Below are 22,482 nucleotides of genomic sequence, written 5' to 3'. Positions count from 1 at the left end.
TTAACCGGTACACTGCCATGAATCCTAAAAAAAAAAAGGAGCTCAGAATTGAATGTGTTAATGCTTTATTTGGGGCAAAATTGTATACGAGTAGAATATGTAGAGTAAAATGTTTTTAATGAAATATCACAATTTTAAGCTTACGTTTCGATTGAGTTTTCGGACGGAAGCATTCGTCACACACACACGATGAGGAGGACAGGTTTTACATGTTCTGGCTTCAACAAACTGGTTAGTTTTGGCGATTGTTTAAAGAAAACATGCTTTGGGGGGTTCAGAGGGTTAACTTTGTAAACCAGAGTCTAAGATGAAAGACTTGGAAGCATTAGTGTCACAAACTGCTGGCATTCTGGGATTCTTGTAGCTCTTAAATTGGCTCACGGTCTGTTGAACGATGTCTCTGTAAAGTTTAAAAGGGACGGGCAGCTGGTGGTGAACGCTTCAGTCGGACGCATTAAGTCTCCACAGTATGCAGTGTGCTTTAAAATCAATCTAGAGGGCTCTGGAGTAAAAGATTATCTTTCTCAACCTCAACAGTGTGTGTTCCTGAACAATAGAGGGCGCCATCACCCTGTCGTCAAATCAGCAGCTCAGCCAGACACAATCACTTCCTCACCTCCAGAACGCTGGTGTGCTCATGTATGATAGGAAATCAGGATGGATGGATGGAACCGGTTTGGGAACTTTCGCCCGCGTGGTCTTGTGGAACTGATCCTACATCAGCAACGGTAGACCGGATCTTGAAAGAACAAAACCATGTCGGGTCCCTCATATACCAGTTACACAAAAGCAGGAAATCCAATGGAGTCTTCATCCTTTGACTCCCAGCGGAGTCACTAGAATGGTTCCACTGTGCTTCTGAAATGAATTACTGTTGTTTTATATCACTTCATGTGCATTGCTCACGCTGTGCTCTATCTCTGTTAGCCAGGCTTTAGTTTCACTTTCCTTAAGTGCCTGTTTGTTCTGAAAGCAGCACAGCTTACCTTAGGGATTCTTTTTACATTTTTAACATTAATGTAGTTTCAAAAATATAAGAAGACTTAGAAGACTAATTGATGATTAGAAAACCCTTGAAAACAGTTATGCTGGTGAGAGAAGCTATAAAACTGGCCTTCCTTTGAGCTAGTTGAGTATCTGGAGCATCACATTTGTGGGTTGGATTATACTCTCAACATGGCCAGAAAAAGAGAACTTTCATGTGAAACTCGCCGTCTATTCTTGTTCTTAGAAATGAAGCTATTCCATGCGAGAAATTGTGAAGAAACTGAAAATTGACACAGAATTGTCTGGGTGACCCCAAACTTTTGAACGGTAGTGTATCTTTCAAATTGTACTGAACTGTGTATATGGTAATAGCAAGGGAAATACTACGACTCATCTTTTTTTTTTTCTAGATTGTACTTGTCAGAGTAGTTTTATTGCAGCATACTTTTAACTAGTACTTGAGTATTTTGAGAGAAAAATCATTACTTTTCCTTGGTTACATTGGGATATATACTTTTATTTATTATTTTATGGATTCATTATGGGCAGGTGGTCAGCTGGTCCCAGGTCTGCTGGCGCTCTGATATCCTACCATCAGCCACGCCTCCACATGACTCTGATCAAAGCAGCTCGTCTGAAGCTTACACCAGTAACCGTTAGTGTTATGGCGTTCAAATAGCGCTAGCTACTAACATTTACGGCTCCGGTGGTGAACGCTGGTCTGAAGTCAGTACGCGGCGCTGACACTGAGCTGGCAGAGAGCAGTGAGTGTGTCTGTAATGTTAATGCCAATAAGTGGGTTAGTGGTTACAATGAAGCATCACGGGGATGGGAGCTGGGACCTATAATGGAATGTTTGAAGTTTAACTGCTACATTATATTACATGTTGACATGTTATATTACATGTTACATTACATGTTATATTACATGTCATGTTATATTAACTTTTTTGACATAACAGACAGTCCATTATGAACATGCACACACTTTGCTGATGTATTTTGTCAAATGATAATTGTGGGGGGGGGGGGGGGGCTATGTTTTTCAGTAAGTAGTGTTTTACTGAATTAGATATTGTGATGACTACTTTTGCTTCTAATTGAGTACTTTTTGGGGGAAAGTAACAGTAGTTTCGCTGGTGTGGCTCATATCACCATTCTTTTTCAATTCCAGTACTGATATGATACATGAGCTTCAGTAACTATGTGACTTGTTTTTTTAATACCTTGCTTTATAACGTGACACTTTATAAACCTGCCAACTAAACCTCTCCCTTTTGAAATGTCTGTATAGAAGCGTCCCTACAGGAACTTTACCGAAATAAAAACATTTAGTTTCTGTAGTTTTCGCAACTCCACGCTTCTGATAAATTTGGGTCATTGGCCCCAAATCCTCCATGTAGGACCGGGCCTGCAGGATGTCGGAGGCTGTGCAGGGTTTATTTTTTAACTCTGAGTTACGTATACATGCAAATGATTAAATGTGTGAGCATCACTTTGTGTGCCAGAAATATCTGCGCTCATTCAAAAATAATGGAAAAAGGAAACGCTTTTTATGGAATTGGGTCTCTCACTCTCTCTCTCTCTCTCTCTCTCTCTCGTATCAAAGAGGATTACATCTGGGGGCGGGGACAGGTCTCAGTGGGCGAATCATTTGTGTGGTCACAAAGTGTTGTGTAACATTTTCATCACGCAGTTAACGAACACAGGCGCTAAACAATCGTGGGGGTTCATAGTAGTTCATGTTGCCGGATTTGGTTCTCATGGACTAGCGGTGACTAATTGCGCCCCACAAAGTGGGATGCCTGTTATATGCTGCTGCAAAATAGAGCCGTCAGAAATAGTAACGGGAGCACGATGTGCACCGGCTCCGTGGTCGTCATTAGGAGTCCCTCTGAGAGCCGGCAGTCACCGTCAAACCTTCGCTGCAGAATCTCAAGTCTCTCCCACAACGACTGCTGTTCGAGCAAACTGAGACAACATTTTAGAAAATGTTTCACAGCACGTAGTCACAAGTAAACTTGAATTGTTGAATTCTAGGCGTTGCATAAAGCAGCAGGAGGTGAGCAGAGGGAGCGTCGGTGTGCTGACTGTAGCCGTCAGGTATCAGGTTTTGGTGTTTTAGGGGTTTGTGGTTCCATTCCAATAGCGAGGTAAGGTTTCACCCCATGAATACATGAAGCGTCTTCCAGAAGCATCTGAAGTCCAGTGTGTGTGCAGAGGTTTAGAGATATTTCCAAAAATAGAAAGTAATCAGAAAGAACATGTACTGTACACGGGATAGCTTTTATCTCACGACAACAAAAATAAAACTGAATCTCTTTTTGTCCAATCAATAGATCAGGATTTGTTGTTACCTAACCGTAACTGTAAATTATTATCTGGTTGGAATACAGATTTTGACACACTAAAGCCTCAGACTACAGCAGTTTTGGACCGTTTTATCCCCAATTCCCACTTTTTCCCGACGATTGGAGGAGAAAATCTGCTGTGGGACCTTGGTCGGTTATTTTGGCCCAGATTATCCGGTGATGTGATGGGGTTTACAGATGTGGTCCTAAATCTCCCGAGCTGTTAGCAGACTCATCCAGGCCGCCTGATTAATTTCATGACTCATATTTAGGTGCTAGAATCAGGACGATTACATCGGCGGTTTCCGAGCTGAACCACAACGGCGAATGAGAGAGAGAGAGAGAGAGAGAGAGAGAGATGAGCCGGAGCAGCTGATGGTGTTGCCAAGCAACGGTAAACAGCCTCTAGCCCTTGAGGCTAACGTTAGCTAGCATTCTGTTTGACAGTTCTCTGCGAACGGACAACCCTCGATGACTGCGTCTCTCCAGCCATGTCCTCATCCAGACTTGCTCGCTCTTCTTCTCTTTTGTTTCTCTCACTGCGCAGCATCTGCTGTTGCATCACGTCGGTCTCCGTTTGGTTTACATCAGCTTCATAATGAGATCACGTGAGCCGGTGCCTCGCTCCCTCTGGCGTGATGATCTTAATAATAATGTCCTGTAATGTGTGAGGCACCATTGTTTTTCCATTCGTTTGAGCCTGTGCGTGAGATTAGAGATAAGAGCATCCGTGAGGTTTCTCCTCAGCAGAGGACGCAAATCAATATCTAAATCCGTTCGGATTTGAAGACTTCTATCTGGAGTTCTTCAGCATGAAAGATGTCGCCTACCAGCTGGAAACCACACTCGCTCTTTTTTCAAATATTTAACCCGAAAAGGTTACTCGGGAAAATAATGCTACACAAACTAAGTAACATTTTAAGATCATTAACAGTTACACAACTGAGCTTTGATTTAAAAAAAAAAAAAGTCTTAGAGACTTTAAAAACAAAGTCACACAATGACATACATTTCCCCCTAAAATGCTCTTGATGTCATGTGACAACATGCTCACAATTACATCTACAAACATTCAGCAGGGACTCATCCTGCAGTAAGAAAATAATAGTCTCACCTTGAATCAATATGCTATCAGTGTGTGTAGTACAGAAAAATGTGATTAATCAAAGACATGTTTGAAAAAAAAAAGCTTTGACAAAATAAATAGTAACCACACACTTATCGCTCTCTGAAACACAGTTTTAGATATTATCGATAGAAAATATGAAGAGTGAAAAGCAAGTATTCTCTATGTTGCCAGAGCTACCAAGACGCAGCCAAGTAATCCTGGGATGTCCATCCATTTTCATTAGAAATTCAGACACAACAGTATGACAATTAGGACTAAAACCAACTATTATTTTCATCTTCGATTCATTCTGACGCCCAAGGGGACATCTTTGAGTTGCTTGTTTTGTCCGACTAACAACCAAAAAATGCAAAGAAAAGCAAATCTACTTAACTGAGAAAGTGGAACTAGGGCTGGGCAATGTATCGATATCATGATATAAAACTAGATATCTTAGATTTTGAATATCAAAACATTTTGATATGGCAGAAGTGTCTTTTTCTGATTTTAAAAGGCAGGGTTAACAATCTTGAGAAACAACCAAAGAAGCCAGCCCGGTGTTGCCAACTCGTTTCTAATGAAAGTAGCTAGCAGCATTAGCCCTAAAAGTAGCTAAATCTAGCGAGAACGACGGCAAATCGGCAACACTGACCGCCCGTCCCTTCAGGCCTCCCTTTCAAAGCCACTCCCCCAAAATGATTATAATGAACGTAAACAACAAACATGGCTACTGTTAGCACTCACAAGTGTTAAGCTAGCAGCTAGCGGAGGAGTACGGTGATGAGCAATGAGTGTCCTGCGACAGCCACAGATAGCGGATTCTTAATTATTATTATGACAGTAAAGTGACGACCATTTCCTGAACTTACCAGAATGTCCTATAATATTATATTATTTAGTCATTATGTCAACATTACTGCTGATTATTTATCAGAAATCTTGTCAAAGCACCAATGGTTAAAACTACAATCTCGTTGCAATATCAATATGGAGTTATTTGGTCAAACATATTGAGATGTTTGATTTCCTGCATATTAGCTGGAACCGATTTATTTATTTATTATCCGTCAGTCAACTAATTGATTACATAATTATGATTTCTAATTATGATAACCAAACTCAAGGACTAGACCATATTTAGTATCACATATCACAATATCATTTGTTTAATATTCATCACTGATTCTGCATGACGGTGAAATCGACCAATGCAGGGAGCTGTAGTGCAACATTGTACAATCACCGGCACCAAAAGACACTAAATAAATAACCTAAAGTTAAACCTAACTGCTCCAAAGAACTTGAACAAAACTTGAATTCAACATTAGAATGATTATGACAAATATCATGAAGAGGAACAAGGATAAAAAGACCAATTACTTCTGCGTTTATAGATGTAGTCACAGTATACATCAGAAAACTGAATTCACAATGAGTGGTGGTGAAAAGAAGGAGGCCCTGTGGCTTGGACTGCTTAAAAGGAACAGCTCATGTATTACAATGTGTTGTGGATAAGCATATTACGGGACGAGCTCGGGGCCCTGGGCTGAGTGTGAGGACGGGTCCTCGTCGTGTCGGTGGGGGACAAAGACTATTGTGTAACAGAGAGACGCTTCACGGCGTCTCACATTAAAAGGCTACGGGGCATTGTGAGGGAGGCCCTGAACATACACACAATGTATGAACAGATACACGTCTATGTGCCATAAAGGGGAGTTTTGTATTGAAACTGCACTTGAATAATTGTTTAATATTTATATACTGAAGGGGAAAAGTTTGGTTTATGACGCATTCATTGAAGCGGGGGACGTCTGTTATCCAGTAGTAAAAACTTTTGAAATGAAAAATATTTGCAGATTCTAAATTTTTCGTGGAACATTTGGAAATTATTACTCAAAGCATTTTAGAAGTCTATCTAATGGGGATCTTTAAACTACTGCTTCTCTGAAGCAGAGATACAAAAGGTATTATATTGTTCCTATTTTTAAAAATATAAAAAATATGTATGTACATTCTTCATGTTTTGTATATTTGCACCGTCCAACTACAAACTCATCACAACCCGTGAAAGGTCAATTGTATATATAAGTAGTTCATGTGTTGGACAGAATTTGGGCAAGATTTTAGTAGCCATAGATGGTGGGTCAAAACAAAGCGGATTTATTTATTTTTTAATCTCCATAACTTTGCCACCCTCAACCAAATGAGGCGTATCTATAATTCTACCATCACATGTTTGTTTTGAATGCACTGTAATCGTCCTCCATGTCTCTGCCTCCATGAGTAGCTCCGCTAGTCGCACGTCGATGTGTCCTTGAGCAAGACACTTGACCCCAAAATTGCTCCCGTAGCTGTGCCTACGATGTAGAAATGTGATAGAATCTGAATTGTAAGTCGCTTTGGATAAAAGCATCTGCTAAATGACTGTAATGTAATGTAATGTAGCTGGTACTGTTACGCTTGCTCATCAAAATGGCTGTACCTATTTATGGTAATATAAGGTGATGCTGAAATGGCAGTAAAGATGGAAAGTCCATTGATGCAAAAGTTTTGCTCTTCTTACTTGATTCATAGATCAGGCCTGTTGTGAACTGGGTCCCCAAATAAGAAGTCTGGAGAACACGGTTCTAAAACGCTCACTTTACCCTCCAAACACTTGCTCTCCCTTAAACCTGCTCTGCTTTTGTGTCCAATGAAGACTCCTTCCCATCGTCTGGCTGCTAAGATGCCTCTGAAAAAAATCACTCAGAGTCCAGAAAATTTACTCAACTTGATCGACATAAGACGTGCAATAGAGAGGATGTGATCGTGAAAAAAGTCCCCAGTATACACTGTACACCAAGGCCCCGCTCTGTCAGCCAATACATCTCCAACAGGAAGTCATTCTTTGTTGTTTTCCGCAAACAACCAAGAGTCAAATTACGTCCCAAAATGTCCTTGACGCGACAAAAACAAAACCTGCCAGCCAGGTTTTAGGAAACGGCTCTCGATAGTCGGCCCTCGCTGATCTCGTCGTCCCACCAAGGCCGGTGGTTATTTTGAAGTGTGGGACATTCATGGCCCGGGATAGGGCACCGGCTGCTCCCATCCTGCTTTTCAAAAAAAGGACGGAAGCGGGCCGGAAATGCATGCTGCTCACACGCTTGGAGAAAGACGGCTTTATTTACTGCGCGAGAACTTTTCTATGACATAACAGGCGTCGCCAAAATAACAATAAGTCTTTTGAGATTTATGGGTCCTATGGGCTTAAAAAGAATAACCGTTACTGCGTTGAATTGTGAAGGTCTAATCTGAGCTCAAGGAAGCTTTGTGAGTCACTGCACACAGTTCAGAGAAATTCCAAAGAAATAAGAAAAGGCAACTGTTGCGGGTGAGTATTTTCAGCAGAAGTGTTACTGTACTAGGGTTCCACAACTGTAGCAGAACAACCTCACAAGGAACATTTGAGTAGTTCTAGGTTCTTGTTGCGTTATGATCGGTGAGATGAAGTCTTAACAAGATGAGTGGATTACACCCAACACCCGAGGCATCTATACAGGAGCTAAAAATAACCTCTTCCTGAAAACAGGAGGACTTGTTTTTGTCTAACAATAACCCAGTTTTCTAAAGGTAGGTGTTGGGATTTCCTCTAAAAAGGACAGTTTCTTTCTCATCCCAACATTGAAAATGAAGAGCCTCTAAAGACAAATTTGAGTCACCGCTTAGAAAACTACAAATGTACACCGAGAGCAAGGCACCACTGCAGACTGTGTCTACCTGGAATTATATATAAAGCAAGAGGTTGCTTATTTTGTTCCCATAAATCACAACTTTGTCTTCTCACTAAAGGTTAATCACATTCTCAGTCCTTGCGGCTGCTAAAGAGAGATATGCCGCATTTTTTCCACTGCATGGTACGGCTCTACTCCACCCGGCTCGCTCGTTTTTGGTTTTCCATTCGCACTAGCACGACAAGGAACATCCGGCATTTCGAAATAGCCAAAGCTACCGCCAAAAGCGTCCAAAACGTTTTAATTTACCTGACCCGGATTATTAAAAAAAATGGCAGCCTGCACCGTACGCTGCCCCTCATAATGAACAAGGTGCAGACGTTCCTTCATTTGGTTGCAGATGAAACAATCAGGCGAGTGTCGCGAAGATGATGTCACTGCAGCTTCCATGCGGCGATCAGCTGAGAACCGCCGACTACACTGAGGGTTAAATGCAACAGAGAAAAGGACCTGGTACCAGCGAGTTGAGCCGGGTCAAGGCGATCCTTGCAGTGGAATGGAGGCAATAGTGGAATTGTTTTAGTCTTTGTCACGGGGACATCGACAGGACACCCAGGAAGAACGCCGGGCGTAGTGGCCAAACAGTGGAATGTCAATTTCCGGGTCGGTCACATGATGCCATGGGGCCCAAAAATATTTTCTCTCATAGACCGACATTGGAAAGAAAGACATAGCAGTTCTTTGTTTACTTTGGTGAACCAACTTCCTAGTACACTCGCTTCATCGGGTCCAGAAATTGGCGCCGATAGCCGATCCAGAGTTATGTTCATTCCTCCGTTCATGTGAATAAGAACCAGGCTGGACCGAGGGCTGGGAGGCGGGGCTAAAGGAAACGCTAATGCGTTTGCTCTATGGGCCCCATGATGTGGTAGATCGCCGGAAAATACGGGTACATTTATCTGAATTTTATACTCTGAAATCAAACTTAATTTATTTGCTTGAAGCGCCACTGAGCAGCTTTCCCAGTAATGAACGGGGTGGTGCCTCTGAAGCTGCACCCGGCTCTCTTTATACATCCATGACACACTTCAAGATGAAGTGCCATCTCCGCAATCAATGTGTCAAGCAGCCATCTTGTCCTTTCTCCAGGAAGTGAGAATGGAATGGCTGTCAGACAGTGGAGCAACTTGTCAAGCGTATATCGAAGTTGTGCTTATATGTAAATTAAGTTGAAAAGTGTGACATCTGTTTATACATAAATGTATAACGCGTTCTACAATAATGAGCCACTTGCCGTACATCACCCCGTGCTGAAAACGGTTTTCAAATGATGTCGCACAAACAAAGTGCACAAAACTGGCATCTGCTCTGGAAATGCTACTGAATCATTTAAATAAAAAAGGAGAAATGTAACGCCGCAGCTCAAAGAGCACCACGGTCAATCATTTGTGTGAGCCCAATTCATACACCCGCCGTGGGGTCTTCTTGAACTTTGAAGCCATTTGGTCGACGTCGGTTATCTATTCAAAGCCACGCAGGCATGACCACAGTGGTAACTGAGTTGTGCCGTTATTTAGTTACAAGCTGGGCCGAACCCTTCTTACTCTCAACACAAATGAAATAAGTCCGAATGTGGGATTTAAAAACAAATGCTCTGAGGGTCAGGACAGGTAACAGGAAACATGTATGAACAATGTATCCTTGTTGTGATACTTCTGCATGAAATCAGAACAAAACACACGCAACGCCATCTGCTACTGTGCTGCAGCTGAGAAGAGAAAAAGAATATTATGGCTGTCCCAAATGACACTTTTTGGAGAGTTTCGGTTGCAATCAAAAGCGAATGTTCGGAGCTTCCATGTTATAAAAAAAACACAACAATGAATATGTGAATCCCATAATTGAAATGCAAAGATCTACCCAACGAATAGTCAAAAGCAGCAACGGTTAGCTATACACCACAGTGGTCTCGGCTCAACTCCGAAGGCAACCGTTCAAAAAGAAGAAACCGAGAGGAGGCAAAGATAGCCATCACGACTCTCAACCAATATCATTTCATATGATATGCACACAAACATTTATCAGCCGTCTGCGGTGGCGGCACGGAAAACCCGGGAGACAGCGGATCAACCCTCCTCGCAGCGCTCTGCCTACTCAGGTTTCAGACACAGCCTTCAGCGGGAGACCGGTGAGTCACAGAGACTCTGGTCATCTGCACTGGTTATGACAGACAAAGCAGCTATACATCAGAAACTACATATATTGTACCAATATTGTTCATTTCATTTTTCATATGGTGAACAGAAAGCAGGAGTTACCAAAGTGGTGGCAGCGGTACAAAAAACAATACTTTAAAATACAGACTGTTCTTTATTTTTCTGTACACATAACCTCGTCCATTACACAAGTCGATATATATATAAATAAATAAAACTTTTAGAGATCCCTGATCACGTTTTTTTTGCTGCCGGTACTGATCGCCGATCATTGATGATCTATATTGTTGTTTTATTACAGCAGCTGGTCAACAAGGTTACACACTATTTATTTTTTTTGCCACCGTCCCAAAAATCCATTGGATAAAAAGCATCAAACGTTCTAAATGTCCTCCTTTACTTTGTTATAGTTATCTATCATGTTGTTTTACCTCATAAAAACTCAATTCAAATGATAAGGAAATAAAAGATTCTATTTTCATTGATTAAAACAGATTGTTATGAATAGTTTTGATGATGTATTATTATCTGCTTATAGCTAGTGTAAACATGTCATAATTCATCTCAAATTTTATTTAAGTTTCTCACAAACACTATTTTACAGATTACATGTGAACACATCATGATAGCGTGATAATCGTCAGTAAAACTTTATTTCACACTGTGATGGTTGACGTCAACTGTGTAATTAATCTGGGAATCTGTACGGATCAACAACGGTCCGTTACACCACTAGAATGTACAATCTAATAATATTTGCACAACCTCAGTATTTTTTCTTTCAATTATTTCAGAAATGGAATGTAGGCCAGGTTTCTGAGATAAAACCTGAGAACAAAAACCTACAGCCTTCAGGTCTCACATTCTCCACACTGACAAGTCAATCTAGTTCCTCTTTGTTCCACCAGTCCTGCATGGAGGTGCTGCTGTAGCATCCATGTACTTTCAGGTTTTAGGTCGTGTGTGACCGGGGTTTCTTTCCAAATTAAGCGTGAACCGGCCTCGAGGCCCTCGGCCTGAATGATGTGGGCGTCGGGACCAGCCAGTCATTGGAGGAGCCATTTTCCACTCCATTAATAACATAATGAGGTGACCGAGTGCCCGATACGATCACTTAGTACCCTTAATGGCTAAAGCAGAGACAGGGTGCACAGAGCAGTAGCTATGGTACCCACAGCACATATGCACTCATACTAATGTCCCATAGGCACCTGCTGTTACAGAGAAGTGAACAGAAATATAACTGTAGTCTTGCACTGAAAAAAATATATTCACATGGTCTGATTTATGCTGCATTAAGTGTTAGATATGTACACAAAGGAGATCATCTAGGGCGATATTTGTTTAAAGGGACAGTTCACCGCAAAATCAATCTATGCTATTCATCTATCTAGCTTGACAACTCTCCCAAACTACACCGAAACAATCTAGAGTGATAAACATCGGGGTGAAACTGTACGAGGGGTGGAAGTATCGACTGCTAAAATGAAAGTGACGAAAATGGATGTAAAATGAAAGATGGAGTGATAAAGTATCAAGTGATTTGATTCATTTGGAGCAGTGTTTCATCTTTTTCCCAGTCTAACATTCATCATTCAGAACACAAAATTGCCATTTAATGTTTAAGAAAATGCTTACGAATATATAATGAGGGCGGGAAAATGGTCAATTGATTTGATAAACTTGATTGATATTAAATTGTAAACATTGTTGCTTTATTGCTCTAATAATCACCAATTCATCATTCACAACACCCCAACTGACATTTATTGTTTACAGCATGCAGTTTTTCTTATTTCAGTCGTGGGGTGCGAGCGAGCTCGATCAGCCAGTCAGTGGGCGGGGTTTGTGATTGACATTTTGTGCAAAAATGACAAAAAACTGAGTGCTGTAAACACAGACTGTGTGTAGTGGACATAGTCATCGTGACGTCACGGCCGAGTCGAGTCGCATACATCACTTCCCTTCTCTTCAATACATTTGTTGTTCTTCCTACCGTTGAGGCACCTTTTCTTCAAAACAATAAATGGCAAATTTGTGTTGTGAATGATGAACGTAAGACGTGGAAAGATTATGAAACATGGCTTTGCTTTCATCATATCACAAACTGTTTTAATTCAAGTCGGCTTTAAATTAACCATATCACTTGATTTGAATTTATTTGTATTTATTTTATTCCCCCCCCTTGTAGAACTGTCCCTTTAAACTTAAGTGTGACATATAGTGAAAACCTACAGAGGCAGCAGGGCCTAGTCCTCAGCTCTTACCGGCTGAATGATGAGAGTGAGATTTTAAGGTTACACGCCTGTTTGGTACAGAAAGGTCTCAGCTGACGGGCCGGGTATGGTATTGGATAGGACTGGACAAGCGTCTTGGCACCGTCTTCTGCCAGTCTGATAAGCATTACAGACATCACCATTATACAGACTGATGAAAAGGAGTGTACGATATTGGCAAAAGCTCAACGTGCTGTCGCTTCTGCTATTCTTAGCAGTGCACAGTGTGAGTGGGCGACTCCACAGAGAGCAGCTCGCGGGAACACGGGAGAGTCCAAAGCGTCAAAAGCAGAGAGGCTACATCCAGCCATGAGAAACGTGCTTTACTGTCAATACGGAGACGGTCCGCTTCAACTGCAGAGCGTACTGCCAGTCTGCTGGGAAACGACTGATGGGGTAAACTATCAGGCCAGTGTGTAAGGGACAAGACAAGCTTTACAGAATTAGCGACTGTGGCTAAGTGGATAGCAGGGCTTCAATCAGAGGATCGATGGTTCGATTCCGGCTCCGCTAATCGCATGTCGATGTGTCCTTGAGCAAGACACTTAACCCCAAATATTGCTCCCGTAGCTGTGCCTACGGTGTAGAAATGGGATAGAATCTGAATTGTAAGTTGCTTTGGATAAAAGCGTCTGCTAAATGACAGTAATGTAATGTAATTCTCAGCATCACCCCCACTGTTGAGATGAAATCACCAAATGCTGAAGGTTTTTTTTCTTACTAGGGACTCGGGAGTTGCTGTGTAAATTTGCATTGCAGACATAGAACAGCTCTGGGAATGGATCCCACCATTGCTCTCCCACAGCGCCACACATGTTGGGGTCCGATTTTGCACACAGGACTCAGCAGGAGTCACACCCACTCTTTTGAACTTCCCCGTGGCAGCCTTGTACTCGTATTGATCCCAATCTAAAGCACTCAGCAATCGCACAGTGTATCTTAGTGAGGGGCTGAAAACTCACAAAAAGAGGGTCAAAGGGGATTAGATCTTAATTTCACATGGAGTCAAAGTTTCAAATGAGTGTGAATCACTTTTCGTCTCATGATGTTGTGATGGAAGTCTGTTGTTGTTTTCGGGGACATCTCAATGCTGTGTCCCTGGATGTTATTTACAAAAAAAAATGTATTGGAATTTTCTTTTTCAATCCAGTAGGCTAAGCTAACGTATTTACACTCAAAGTGTAAGTAAATTACCGTACTTAAAATACAAGTTTATAAATGATTCATGTTACCAGGCTATTTAGAGCCACAACTAGCAATTTTGTTTTTATATTACCAGTATATATATATATATATATATATATATATATATATATATATATATATATATTTTTGCCATGCTAGCAGCATGGCTCTAGGCAATAGCAGTATCTGTTGGTTTTATGGACATTCATGGTCCCCAGAAGATGAAGCCTTGTTTTCCAAAGTTAAGAAAGCAATGCCTTACACCTAAAAGAAGGATCCCAGTCACTTCCACACAGCGGGGCGTACAGCTTGTTAATTAAACACTGGTATCAGATCGGGGCTCGGTATCGGCCGTTACTCCAAAGCTCAAAGTATCGGTGTCGGGACTGAAGAAGTCGCATCGGTGCGTCCCCAACTTGAGCCTCTAGCGAGATGGTCCACGGCTGGAATGCAGTGTTACCCTGTTGAGGGGATGTTGACTGTCCTGTTAGTACAACGTGTCCACTAAGCTTGTCAAGCTGCCACTGGAATACAATAGCAGTGGACAATAGTGGTTATTATTATCAGCCTTCAACTATCTTCAACATCTTGAGAATTGTCTTTCCACAATGGCCTCAAACTATCTTGGGCTTTTTCAACATACTCAAGTCAGTTTCCGCTACCTTCAATTGCAGTGAACATAACACTCGATGAGTCGTGGAGGAGATGCAGCATTAAATGTGCATCACGCGCATAAAGAAATAGCTTACTATTAAAACGGTCCTATTTAAAACATAAGCCTCCCTGTTGATGTTCAGTGAGAAAAGCTTCACCAGCTGGTCAGGGAATAACAGGGGACCTGACAATACACAACATGAGTCATCAGCTGTGGTTAATGTACAACTATTTTAAATCATGCTGCAAAAAAAAAAAAAAAAAAAAAAGATCAGAAAGGACACAATTCGCATTAAAGTGAATTTGTTCTTTCTCACAATTATTACAGCACAGTAACACAGACGCTGATCAATGTTGACTGTACATTTAACGTAACTGGCCTAATAAACATGGCTTCGTGTATAACTGCTCTGTACTTTAGACTATCTGAACTACAACCATTGACCAGGCCAGTTGCTAGGAGCTGCATGGGGGGGACAGAAGCTAATCTATCTTTGAGTAAAAGGCTGTTTTCTCTGAGAGGAGACACAAAGGCGGCTGGATCTCCGTAGGTTTCATCTACTTCTGGCAGTACTGACGTCCACCTGTTCCACCTCCGGTATCACGCGACACCCACTCGAATGAAACGGAGCGCGCACTCCATTCAGAGAGCCGCGCGACAGCGGAGCGGCAGCCCCCGTTGCTCGGTCTGCGTGTCTGAATGAATACACGAGTAAAGATTAAACCCACGGGTGAAACTAGCAGAGTTCAATCTAGCGCGCGCGCACACACACGCACGCACACACGCGCACACACACACAAAACCGCCACATCCCGGCCGTTCTCTCACGAACAAGGCAGCAGTGTGTGTCCCGTGTCTTACCGTGTAAAGCCCGATCCTGCACAGCGCGAGGGAGAGCTGCATGTGCTCCGACATTGTGCTCCGTGGCGAGCGTAACCCCCAGCAACAAACAAGCCGAGCCTCTGGAGTGAATGGATGGACGGATGGAGGAGGAGGAGGATCGGGAGGAGCCGAGCACAACATCGTCAGGTCAACAACACGAGTCCAGCCCCCTCTCCGCGTCTCGCTGTCAGCAGCCAATATCCACAAGCCGTCTCTTTTCCTTTTTTAAAAAGCAGAGGTTATGCAAGCTGCGGGTGAGCGTGTTTGAAGGCTGCCTTGTGTTTACTCATCGTAGTCATTCATGGAAAGATAAAAGAAACAACACTATAGCCGCGAGGATCAGCGGACAAACACGAGCTTGAGATTAGTTTGTGGGGATCTTTCTCTCCGCAGAGATTAAGGGCTCAGTGACAACTAGGGATCCAGAAAGAGACTACAAATTGGATTAGTCACTATTACCCACACACACACAAACACACACACTATGCCTGTGCGGTTGCGAGCTTCATGAAGTATTGACACGCGTTGCTTCCTGTGTGTGGAGGGTGGATGAAGGGAACCGACCGCGGGAGATCACGGCGGTCGTTGGGGATCCCGGTGACTGTTGTGGGACGCTTTGTCGGAGGTCCCGTCTGCTCGGGGAGAACTGTGAGTCACGTTCAGACAGCTTGTGATGGGTCAGCTCGGCTGTCTGGTGGTGACCTGTAATGTAATAACGCTCTGTGTGTACTAATTACAGCAGCAACAGGGAGCCTGCAATTCAAATTGATGACATTGTTTGCAAACATCGACAAAACTGCAGAAAACATTGAATGACATTGACTGTGCCTATGAGCAATCTAATTCAGGTTTCTAATCCACCTAATATGACATTGCAAAAATAAGTTTGAAAGCAACATCAACTGCTGAAGAATTACAGATCTATTTTAAATTATAAAGATTCAAAAAACTACCTCAAAACACGTCCTTGTTTTCCCATCTGGTTTTAAAGCCTGAGCACTGGGGCCACTTTATGTCTCATTTCCTGGGTTAAAGATAGGGCCGGTAATCTTGAGAAACTACCAAGAGTTTTTCCCAGTGTTGCCAACTCTTTTCCAAGGAAAGTCGCTAAATCTAGCAAGAAAGTCGCTGAGTTGGCAACACTGACAGCCCGCCCCTCCAGGTCTCCCTTCAAAGCCACGCCCCCAAAATGATCAGCTTGAAGGTAAGAAAACAACATGGCTATTGTTAGCACTCAGCTAGCCCAATGGGGTGACGAGCAATGAGCGCAGGCAGAACACGCAAAGGCAGACAGCTTATTACAGCCACAGCCGCAGATACCGGATTGTTCTCTTTTGTTGGGGGTCAGAGCATTTTACTCATTAATTGATGTCGCGATGTAAAGAGAATTTCTGCAAAAATATCAACATTGTTTTTGAAAAAAAGATTACCAACCCTGCCTTTAAAATCCAGTTGTTGTCACCTTTCTCTCTCTCCCCCTGCCTCTCAAACAAAATAAACTTGACTCAGCGATAAAGCTCTGATTACCAAACTGAGCCATCCCACGACTCTTCAAATACAATCAGAGCAGAATAAGAAACCAAAGACAACAAAGCCCTCCACCTATCCATGTCCCTCATATTTGTTTTTCTACTGAGGGAGAGCAGTGAGGGTGGTTTAAGGCCTGAGAGAAAGTAAAGGGAATGAAATGCAATAAAACAAATATATACACACACACACACACACACACACACACACACACACACACACACACACACACACACACACACACACACACACACACACACACACACACACACACACACACACACACACACACACACGAAAACAGTTCACTAGTGCCTCTTTAGAGCAATGGTCCATCAGTTTATGTGAAAGCCAATAGAAAGGGAACTTAGGAGGCCTGTGCTCGATCATGATCACATCATTAGGAAACAGCCATAAACATTCCCTCATCTCACAGATGCTGCTCCAGTCCTACATCACCAGCACTCTCCTCAGGGGGGAGGGAAGTCACTGCAGCACAAAAAGCTGGCCGACACGCTGCCGGCAGGGTAACACCGGTGGGGGGGGGTTCGGGCTTCGGGAATGCCGTTGAGCTCGCAAAAGCTATTACATAACACACCTGGAGGCTATGCACTTTAAATTAAAAGGGGCAGATTTAAGGAACGGTGTGCAAACATCAATTCAGACAGAGTAAACCTGCTCTCACCGCTGGATTAAGTAAATTATTGGCCAAATATTATCCACCCGCATATTAAAAAAAAAAAAAGTGTCACACATTGTTGAAATGGTGCTCTTATCTGCACACAATAGGGTCGTTTTTTTTGTGTTTGCCTTTGAGGAAAAAGCCTGGCGTGGTGTGCAGAGCGGTCAGACAGGAGTGTGTGTGTGTGTGTGTGTGTGTGTGTGTGTGTGTGTGTGTGGGGGGGGGGGGGGGGGGTCAAAACTGAGCGGAAAAGTAACACTGGCCTTGCGTCCCATAGCAGACTAACAAGCTGTAGTCACATGCTGTAGCCCCCCCTCCCCTCTGTGTTACGGGGGTGAGACGTCAGAGCGGCCCATAGCCCGCTGTGTGCCCTTGGACGGGAGATCTGCTCTGATACATGGCGCCAAAAACACATGCCGGCTTCTGCTAAGACAATTTATTTTCACGGGGAGGTGTGATCTCGGTGCCGACCGGATAAACCCAAAACCACATAGCTGCCCCGGGGTCAGTGCCGTCGTTGCTTCTCATGCCTCTCTCTTAGGAACAGTCGGCCTCTGTTCAGCCATCAAATAAAGACAAAAACAAAGAAACTGTAAGCTGCTAATTTTCTGTGGAACACAAACATCCTGTTAACTCTGTTAAGCTCCTGGCATCCAGAGCTGCAATGCTTTCAACAGAATGATCGCAATCATCAGAGGTCTAAATTAAGGTTCTTCAACGAAACGCATCATTCGCAGGTTATTTACTTCCCTGTTCCTGTTGGGAATGTGTCTTCGTACCTGCAAAGCTGCAGATTTGAGGCTTGGAAGCTGAACTTTACCGATTTTTTTTTTTTAAACGATAAAGAGTACAAACTGTAATTTGATGTTCTGAATACTTCAGCTCCCAAAATGACAAATAATTCTAATATTCATCCACCAAAACAGAGATAAGGGACAGAGCAAACCGGGTCAAAACAACTAAAGAACAGGTGTTTGGTCGTCTTGGCCTGACAACACTATTAATAGTAATGACAGCTGAATAACTGCCGACTCGGTTGATGCCTGTGGTAAATCTCACGTACCAGATGTTTTCCCTTTTCAGAAATAGGGAAGCAGTGCATATAAAGTTCACCATCACTCATCACTACAAAAAAATGGAGCCACCTGATAATGCGCACGTCAAATCTGCTTTTTCTAAAAGGGAAGTCGAACTGCAGTGTCTAGTCTTAGCATAATGTTACCATAAATACAATTAAACATCATCTCCTTAGAAAAGAGAAAGCTTTATCAGCCTACATTCAGTCATGTGTTCACAACAGAAAACCAAACGGGTGACATCATTCTGAAGTATCAGGCCAACAAAGGTCCACTACTACTTGGGGAAATATGTCAAACATTTAGCAACAAAAATGCATCCAAGTCAATCAAAAGAAATTGCTGACTTGAAATCAAGAGACAATGATATTTACTTTCTCTTTAGCTCTTTTCCCCTAAAGTCCCCTCCTGTTTATTCTGAACACAGGCCGGGTGAGTGGAGGTGTGGGCCAGCCTATCAGTGAACGAGACTCTGCTCAGTTATCTGTCACACCCATCATTACCATATGGTTTGAGGTCAATGCCTGCTGGTGGCTGTCACTGAATCTCTGGCATAATATAAATTCCACATAAAAAGAAGAAGAACATCCTGGTTGCCTCCAAACCAGACGTAATAAAAGCTTTCACAGTTTGTTTTTGCCGATCTGTCTTCCTTAAGGCCGGCGCTCCAAAAATGAGCTGGATGTCAGTCCACCCGAGGGTTTAGTCCCTCATGTGTAGCGGAAATAAATAGCTGGTAATCTCTAAATGTTGTGTAAGATTGAAGACATGACCCACAGGGTGCTGAAGAGAGCGCTGCAGGAATGGTGAGGGTATTCTGAACGGTTCTTTTGGTTAGATGTCTGAAATAAGGTCTGTGGTTAACACAAGCTAAAGAGATTTTAGCATTTTGTACTACAGTATAAAATATGGTCACCTCACCGATTGCATTTACACTTCGAAAAAACATAAAAGGGGTGTTTTGCCTTTGTGAAGATTATCTAGCTGAACAAACACCATAACCTTGTGTTTGCCACAGAGCTTATTTACTGCTATTATCCAAAATCCCATTGGTTTTCATGTGGAGGGAACTGGTGCTATGCTAACTTCTGGAGGCTGTCTAGTAGACGCCCGTCGTCATCCCTGCAGCACTCTGTTTGCCTCCAGCTAATGCTGAGCACATTCAATGCAATCGCCTTTAGCATGAATATGAGCATGCGTAACAGTGTAATAAGCATTAATAGCACTAGGCAAAGTAAAGCCTCAGGAGAATAAGGCAGCACGTTTCTTGGGTTTTGTAGAAATCGACAACACAGCCAATCGTTTGGTTTCCTCACACACACACACACACACAACACATTCGACGTGTCCCGTCTGGTGAAGTAAGGATCCAAGTGTTGGCCACGGCGTGCACTTCTAAGGCCGTGTCATAGCAACGGCTAGCACCGAATTCCTCAGTCTGTGCTGCCGTTTCGTGTGGTGCTGTTTAACACCGTGCTGACTGTGCAGAAGTACGGCCCTGTGGTCCACCACAGCCACAATTCAAACCAGTTATCACCCAGCAAAGTGCAATAAATGTTTTCTTATTTTTCTGTTCATCTAAAATACCCTTTGTTGGTCTAACCGGATCTAACCTAAGAATGACAAAACGTGACATAAGCCCGGTATCCCTTATCAAGGGTTTAGTGACACGTTTCAATTGATTCATAGGAAGAGAGGGACATAGTTTTTTGGCCTCTGGGTTTTTGTGCCAGGTCTCCAGTGATGCACAGCAGGAAAGGAGGCCCTGCGCCTGACCTCAGAAGACAGCCAAGCACTCGGTTCCAGCGGTCCAGAGTTACAGCTGTGCTTTCCACAGAAAACTTTGTTTGTCACCGAACATATTTGATCCTCAAAGCGAGTAAAGCTTGAAAATGCAATGTTGACGGCCGTAGCTTATTGTATTTTGCCAAGAGAAAAAGAAGAGAGCGGATAATTTCATGTCACGAGTGTGAACCCTTTGTACCACAATGCCTGTTTGTTTGCTTTTGTTGCCAACAACTTCCTATGAGCATGTAACCGAGATTACAGAATAACTCATGTGAGATGTGAATGAGCCACTTTTGGTGCCCAACGAGATTTGTTACCCTAAGACGAGAAGACGAGCGAGACGCGAGTCCATTTATATTAACTACAACATAGCTGTGCTGGTGGGACTTTGTAATTTAGACTCAAGAAGTGGCTCGGCAGAGTTCAAAGTTCCTTTCAGGTCCCACGTCTTGGGAGGCCCGGTTTATAAACAAGCTGATAACACTGAGTGGGCGAGTTCATTTCACACCGTCCCCCCTTGTCAGACGACAGGACAATCAATGTCTGTGTACTCGTTGCTTTATAAATTCCCAGGGAAAGCCTTCAGTTACAGCTTCCTCTCCATTGTTGCACTTTTTTTTTGTAGCCTCCATCCTACCCCTACAATGTGGGCAAAGCCCCCACCCCCCACAAAATAAAACCATAATCTCCAGGCTGGCACAGTGGTCTGGACTGTAATCATTATTTAGTCACAGGTATTACAAATATGCAGGGGGGGGGGGGGGTACGGACTGGCTGTCTCACTTCCTCTGACCTCTTGACTCACAAGTAGCCAAACCCAACAACCAGCAGCAGCTTTTGTCCTCGTGAGTTTGGTGGAAAGTAGCGGCTTGGTGCCACAACAGCAACGTAAACGTTACGTAATTTAAGCTCAACTGCACTTTCAGTGTGCAGCTAGCTGGTCGGCTAGTTTACGTGTTTCATATGTAAACAGAGCGGAGCTGCGGGTCGACCTGTTAGACCTCGTCTACACAGCACCGACAAGCTACAGGCTAGACCTGAAACATTAGCATAACACAACCACCGGTACCGCTACTACCCCCCCCCCCCTCCACACACACACACACTGTGGAGGGGTCACACACACCACCTGAGTGACGTCACCCCCTTCATTAGGGGAGCCCAACTGGCCATGAAACAAAAACAGCCGGTGTTGGATTGAAATACGCGATACCACACGGGATTTACTTACCAAATAATCCATGTACTATCGCTGACCAGTCACAGCAGCACGAACTGAAGTTGTAGTTAATCCCGTTTTTGTGCTTGAGTGAGTCCAAAATGTATTGGGTTTTGACCACACGTCGCTTTGTATTCCCCGCCTTTCGACAGACAGACAAAACCGAAAAACCCAGCCTTGGGTGGGTTTCAAAGCGAGGATTCTCGCCGTCCTCTTCGCTAAAAAAAACCCCCCAAAAGACACGTTTTCAGCACAAAGGACCGAGTCTGCTTCTGGCGACGAGGGTCCCTTGGTCCGTGTGCCTTTCTCCTCACTAAACAGCCCCCTCGTCAGCCGGTCGACTTCCAGTGTTTCTTTTATCACACAATATCAGTAGAGTGGTTTGGTTGAGGAAACCAGCGAAGCCCCACGCCGCGACGTCACGCACGTCGTTTCGTTTTCGCACGTAGCGTGGTCACGTGACCGAACACATGGTGGCTATTTTCATTCTGAGCAGGAACCGCTGCTAAAAAACATTACACGGTCTCTGTTGGAGTCTACTTTTCTGCATTTTGAGTAGGGATCAGCGGGCTTCTATTTGGATTTCAGTAGCACGTGGTGGGTCTAATATGTTTATTGTGATTACTATTTACATAGTTACGAGGACTTTTTTTTAAGTCCCTTTATCAGTGAAGGATAGATCTACAGGGTAAAACCATAACACATTATACAGGTGAATTAGACAGACTCTGATAAACTGGTAACATCTTCAATATGTTTATATATTTATTTGAATATATACGTTAATTCGCATATGTAACTTGGGCACCTTATACGTGTA

General features: G+C 43.2%; 1 protein-coding gene across 2 annotated transcripts in view; it reads right to left on the bottom strand.

Moving 5' to 3' along the window:
- Positions 1-22,044, bottom strand: part of LOC306697201 (ADP-ribosylation factor-like protein 15) — a 98,828-nt gene extending 76,784 nt beyond the window's left edge. The window contains exon 1 of one of the 2 annotated variants that reach the window (XM_079160973.1): positions 21,675-22,044. In XM_079160973.1, coding sequence (XP_079017099.1) covers positions 21,675-21,686 — 12 coding nt within the window. In that variant the 5' untranslated portion in view covers positions 21,687-22,044. Of the gene's footprint in view, positions 1-15,349; positions 15,419-21,674 lie in introns of those variants that run through there. The other variant, XM_079160974.1, reaches the window with a different exon arrangement.
- Between the last annotated feature and the right edge of the window lie 438 nt (positions 22,045-22,482).

The sequence above is a fragment of the Pholis gunnellus genome (assembly GCF_910591455.1).
Source record: "Pholis gunnellus genome assembly, chromosome: 6".
Taxonomy (NCBI): Eukaryota; Metazoa; Chordata; class Actinopteri; order Perciformes; family Pholidae; genus Pholis; species Pholis gunnellus.
This window is presented reverse-complemented; position numbering and strand designations above follow the sequence as displayed.